At 56.1% G+C, this 6,000-nt stretch overlaps 1 protein-coding gene across 39 annotated transcripts in view; it reads right to left on the bottom strand.

Moving 5' to 3' along the window:
- Obscn (obscurin, cytoskeletal calmodulin and titin-interacting RhoGEF) overlaps nucleotides 1-6,000 on the bottom strand; it is a 138,633-nt gene that overhangs the window by 102,310 nt on the left and 30,323 nt on the right. For 27 of the 39 annotated variants that reach the window (XR_007346945.1, XM_048801358.1, XM_048801391.1 and 24 more), the window contains 3 exons: nucleotides 5,356-5,631; nucleotides 4,050-4,325; nucleotides 889-1,164 (listed from right to left, as the gene is read on the bottom strand). The exons of 4 other annotated variants lie outside the window; for them this stretch is intronic. Coding sequence is in view for 34 of the 35 variants with exons in the window: in XM_048801358.1 (XP_048657315.1) it covers nucleotides 889-1,164; nucleotides 4,050-4,325; nucleotides 5,356-5,631 (828 nt within the window). In the remaining variant the exon portion in view is untranslated. The remainder of the gene's footprint in view (nucleotides 1-888; nucleotides 1,165-4,049; nucleotides 4,326-5,355; nucleotides 5,632-6,000) is intronic. 8 more of the 39 variants (XM_048801369.1, XM_048801376.1, XM_048801377.1 and 5 more) reach the window with 4 other exon arrangements.

Below are 6,000 nucleotides of genomic sequence, written 5' to 3'. Positions count from 1 at the left end.
CTGATCCTGCAGGTAACTGCACTGTCACAGCCCACAAGGCCACCACAGCCAGGCCTACCTCCTGATGCCAACACCCTCCCAGCCATTGGGAATAGACCATGACCCTTCTCCTCCCTGGGACCCCAGCCCATCAGTGGCTTCCCAGCTCTCCCACCATGCAGGGAACACAAGCTGGTAGAGGCGGACACAGCAGGGAAGTCCACCTGAGCACCAAACCAGAAACCCACATCTTTGTTGGCCCCAGCTACCAAAGGAATGCAGGAGACCAGAATGCCAGTGCTGGCCAATCGGCAGAGACCTCAGAGCCTATGCAAGCCAATCAGCATAGAGCTCAGCACCCCTATGGGCTAGTCAGCAGAGAGCTCAGTGCCAGCCAATCAGCAGACAGCCAAGTGCCACTGTGGACCAATCTACAGACAGCAAGGTGCCAGTGTGGACCAATCATCAGAGAACTGTCATCCTGAACCAATCAGAAAAAACCCAACACTAGGCAAGTCACTGGGAGAGAGTCCAGCACCAGGTGGGCTATCAGGAAAGAGGCTCTGAGCCCCATGTGGCCCCTTCCCAGGCTCAGGGACAGGTCACAGTGGGGAGGAGGAGGAGATGGGGGAAGGACAGATGGATATGCAGGATTCCAAAGGACCCAAGCAAGGGCTTCTGGAGCTCTGGGCCCAGCAAGTAGACTCGGGCAGGTAGAGGGAGCCCCTGCCCCTACAGGACATGGTCTCCAGTATCAAGCAATCCCTAGTGCCCAACTCCACCCAGAGCTTGGCCACAGATGCTGAGGTCCAAGGTCAGGAAGGACATAGGCCTCACAGAGCCTAGGCTGCCACAGGTGCCCTAAAGTTACCACCCTCCCTCCATTCACCCAACCCCAGCAGCACCCACCTGTGACGTCCAGGCGGAAGGAGACCCTCTGGCCCCCGGCCTCGCAGCTGTACTCCCCAGCGTCCACCTTGCCCGCCTGCTGCACCACCAGCTGCCGCCTGCAGCCAGAGGCCTCCACGCGTACCTGGGAGCTCTGGCTCAGCTTTTTCCCATCCTTGTACCATGTCACCTCTGTCTGGGCCTGGGCCACCTCGCAGCTCAGAGTGGCACTGGCCCCCATCTCAGCCTTCACCTCACTGTGTGCCAGCTGCTCTTTAGCAAACACCACCTTGGGCTCTGGGGACAGAGGGGAGGGACACACAGGTCAGGGACTCTGTCTATGGCAGGAAGCCACCTGGGGAAGGACATCTGGCTGGAGAGTTGAGGACAGACCCTTCTGCAGGCCACACTAGCTCGTGCCCTGGAGAAGCCCAGCACCCTTAGCACAAGGGACCACAGTGTGTGACACAGCCTGCCCCTGCTGCATGGGGCTGTTCCAGGTGGGAACACTGTGACAGCTCCCTGCACAGGCTCCTCCAGGGAGGAACTTCAGGGCCTGATGCTGCACCTGCCCCTCAGTGACCAGGAAGAGTCTCCCCAGGACCATGCTGGGTGTGTGTCTCTTGGCAGGTCCTGGGAGGGCCCAACTGCTGCCTGCTCTGAACTGTGGGCTGCTCCTCAGGGAGCCTAGGCCACTGTGGCTCCTGTGCCCACTGAGGCTGCACAAAGCCAAGCATCTGTGACAGTTGCTGGTGCTTTAGGTGTCTGCTCAAGTCTTCTGCCCACTTATCGTGCGGCCCTTCTGTCTTCATTGGAGGTGCTCATGTGTGGGGGTGGTAGAGAGTTGGCTCTTATTTCTTTTGTGATTTCTCAAGGCCTCCGTGCCCTGTTCTGTCTCGCAGGTGTCTTCCTAGGAGCCATGGATTCAGTTATGTTTCATTCAAATAACTTTCTCTTGCCCCAGGGTTAGGGATGAAGTTGGGTAGGCACCTGCCCCCGAAGTCTCCATCAACTGTGCGACACACAAGGTGTCTGTGGCTTCAGCTCATGAAGCCCTGACCCCCTGGAACATATGGACCATACCCAGTGTCATTTCATCTTTCCACGCATTCAAATGGTCCAGTCACTATGAAAACATCATCTTTCTCTACCTCTCACACAAACGCAAGGCAGAAAGAAACAGGAGAGGGCTGGCAATGGCAGGCCTGGTTCTGAGTGCCAAGCAGTGGCTCTGTCTTGACCCCTGGCCTGTATGGAAATGTCCTGTCCACCTCATAGCCTCTCAGTGCCTTTCTGTCCCCTCCAGTGTGTGGTTGCTGCACTTGTCCTTTGTCTCCCACTGGCCCTGCCCCCACATGACCCTTGTTTAGATTTTGATTATTAGTAAATGTCTTTGATTTTTTAAATTAATTTCTATTCATTTATTTAGCCCTGTTGACTGTCATAAAAAAATTAATTATGCCCCCAAACCTTAAGATCCTTATTAGAGGTAGAACTAGGAATGTGACCGGTTTGATGCGTTGTGAATTATCTGAAGTTTCACTTCTGCTGTCACCTGTGCATGTAGGTAAAGACGTGTTTTCTGCCCGTTGCATCTATATGATGACCGTGCCCAGCGGCACCTCCAACCCCGCAGTTCTGTTGGCTCCTCAACTGATGATCATCACCCGTGAACTCATTTCTACACTCTTACACCTATGCTGTCCACTTTTCTTTCCCCCTGCTCCTGGACAAAGGTGCTGGACAAAGGTGGTGAAAGTGATGGTGGCCTTCCAGGCGCCCCCGACAGGTGCCCTGGTGTTCTGCACCCATCTTCAGCTGAAGAAAGCTCCACTCAACCAGGCTAAGTGCGTCCACTGATCTCTAGATTTATAATGTTCGACTTGGTCCAGCACCTTAGCTGGGAAAGCTGTGCTGGAGCTGGTGCTTCCAGGCTGCCCTCCTGCCTGCTGCTGAGGGGCTGGCCAGTGCTCCACGTCTATCCTCCAGAGTCTGGTGGCTGGTCTGTGCACTGACCCTCACTTTCCTTGTCAGGTTCTGGCCCTGCTGCCCCGTGCTCAGCTTAAAATGACTCACAGAGGCGTCTCCTTGCTCCACTCGTGACGGCAATTTCCACACGTGTGGAATAATTGTTTCCATTAGTATCTCATATATTTTACCAGAAAATTATCAGGCTTAGATCTGGTCACTAATTCCATTTATCTAGAAGCCATAGGAGGACTTCAGATTTCTGTACTTTCTATGTCTATTTTCACTGTTTACTAAGAATAAGCCAAATGACCAAGCCTGTCAATCTGTCATCAGAGAGCACACTCCTGGAAGCCACAGGAACCAGAGCTGGCGCTACCTACAGGTTAGCTGGCCCTGCAGCCCACCCACCCTGGGACCCTAGAGAGAGGAAGATCACTGAGCTTCTCAGGCTTCTCCACCAAGGCCCGCACACTCCAACCACAGAAGGTGGGCAGCTGCTCGGCCGCTAACGCACTGCAGAGCCTGCTACTGTGGCAGAAGCTGCTCGCTCCTTCTTGTTCCTACATTTCTGCAGGGCAGCTCTGACCTAGTATGGCAATGAAAACTGTAGACAGCACCTGGCATAAGCACCATCAGCCTCAGTGCCAATACCTGGTCCCTCTGGAAACAAGCAACAATGAGGTCCCTTGATGTCACTGCACATAGGAAACAAGATAAAACAGCTCCAGGCCCATGGGAGGAAGGGTCCAAACCAAGAAATCGACCATGAACAGCTCACTCTTGTAGCACCTTAGAGCATGACCTACAGCCAAACTTCCACCTCATTAAAGTTCCGCAATATACAAGTCTCCCTCTGACCAGAGCCAGGTGACACTCGTCCTGAGAGGAAGAGCTCACACACTCAGGTGACAGACATCTTGGAACTCAGGAACCCAAGCACAGACAGAGCCAGAGTCCCAGACACCAAGGAGCACCAGGAAGATGCTGGGTGCTAGGAGGCATGGCCAAGGGTCACTCCATGAGACACCATGTGCACAGCCCTGGGCCCTCTCCCACCTGGCCCACTAGGGCTCCCAGCAAGCACTGGGGACAGGCGACATTGGGAAACTAGACAAAAGAAAGCCACAAACACAGGCAAAAGATCTGCCAAGGTCAAACGCCCTACTCATTGTCACCTTCGTGCAGGTTAACTTGGAACTCAGAGGACTCACCTGTGACATCCAGATGGAAGGAGACCCTCTGGCCCCCAGCCTCGCAGCTGTAATCCCCAGCGTCCGCCTTGCCCGCCTGCTGCAACACCAGCTGCCGCCTGCAGCCAGAGGACTCCACGCGCACCTGGGAGTTCTGGCTTAGCTTCTTCCCATCCTTGTACCACGTCACCTCTGTCTGGGACTGGGCCACCTCACAGCTCAGGGTAGCGCTGGCCCCCGCCTGGGCCTTCACCTCACTGTGTGTCGGCTGCCCCTTGGCAAACACAGCCTTGGGCTCTGGGGACAGAGGGAAAGGACACACAGGTCGGGACTCCAGAACAGACTCAGCCCTGTCTCACAGCCTGAGCCCACCCCAGGGATGGCCAAGCAGAGTGTCCATCATGAGCAGAACATTGCATGGTCATACCTAAGTTCTATCCTACACATGACCCAAGCTGCAAACTCCAAGGCTGATGGGTGGACAGCTGGGCAGCCTGTCCTCATTAGAGCCCTAAGCACTTCCTGATCTACCCTGATCCTGCAGGTAACTGCACTGTCACAGCCCACAAGGCCACCACAGCCAGGCCTACCTCCTGATGCCAACACCCTCCCAGCCATTGGGAATAGACCATGACCCTTCTCCTCCCTGGGACCCCAGCCCATCAGTGGCTTCCCAGCTCTCCCACCATGCAGGGAACACAAGCTGGTAGAGGCGGACACAGCAGGGAAGTCCACCTGAGCACCAAACCAGAAACCCACATCTTTGTTGGCCCCAGCTACCAAAGGAATGCAGGAGACCAGAATGCCAGTGCTGGCCAATCGGCAGAGACCTCAGAGCCTATGCAAGCCAATCAGCATAGAGCTCAGCACCCCTATGGGCTAGTCAGCAGAGAGCTCAGTGCCAGTGTGGACCAATCAAGAGAGACCCCTGCACCAGGCAGGGGGGAGAGCCCAGCACCAAGTAAGCCATCAAGAGAGAGGCTGTAAGCCCCATGTGGTCCCTTCCCAGGCTCAAGGACAGGTCACAGTGGGGAGAGGGAGGAGATGGGGGAAGGAGAGATGGACATGCAGGATTCCAAAGGGCCCAAGCAAGGGCTTCTGGAGCTCTGGGCCCAGCAAGTAGGCACAGGCAGGTAGAGGGAGCCCCTGCCCCTGCAGGACATGCTCCCCAGCCACAAACAACCCCAGTGCCCAACTCCACCCAGAGCTGGCCACAGATGCTGAGGCCCAAGGTCAGGAAAGACACAGGCCTCACAGAGCCTAGGCTGCCACAGGTGCCCTAGAGTTACCACCCTCCCTCCATTCACCCAACCCCAGCAGCACCCACCTGTGATGTCCAGGCGGAAGGAGACCTTCTGGCCCCCTGCCTCGCAGCTGTACTCCGCAGCATCCGCCTTGCCCGCCTGCTGCACCACCAGCTGCCGCCTGCAGCCAGAGGCCTCCACGCGCACCTGGGAGCTCTGGCTCAGCTTCTTCCCATCCTTGTACCATGTCACCTCTGTCTGGGCCTGGGCCACCTCACAGCTCAGAGTGGCACTCGCCCCCGCCTGGGCCTTCACCTCACTGCGTGCCGGCTGTCCCTTGGCAAACACAGCCTTGGGCTCTGGGGATAGAGGGGAGGGACGCACAGATCAGGGACACAGTACTGTTATCAACCCATCTGACAGGACTAAAGCTTCAAGCTCCGTGAACTGGGTCCTCAACGAAGAGACATCATGTGTCCACTCCCATCAGGCTTGTGTTCACAGAGCATTTCCTGTCTCAGAGGTCAACTTCTCGTGTTGGCCATGTCCTGAGCCAAGCGCGGTCTGAAGCTGGAGGGAAGAGGCTGGACCATCAACTCCTGGTCCCTGGTTCACTGTCTGCCTCGGGACAGTAGCTGCATTGGCAGGTCCTGGCTGTTCATTATCACACTCCAGGCTGACACACCTTTGTCCTCTACAAACCAATTGTGCCTTTCACTTCAGTGTGA

This window comes from Marmota marmota, unplaced genomic scaffold (assembly GCF_001458135.2).
Source record: "Marmota marmota marmota unplaced genomic scaffold, marMar, whole genome shotgun sequence".
NCBI lineage: Eukaryota > Metazoa > Chordata > Mammalia > Rodentia > Sciuridae > Marmota > Marmota marmota.
This window is presented reverse-complemented; position numbering and strand designations above follow the sequence as displayed.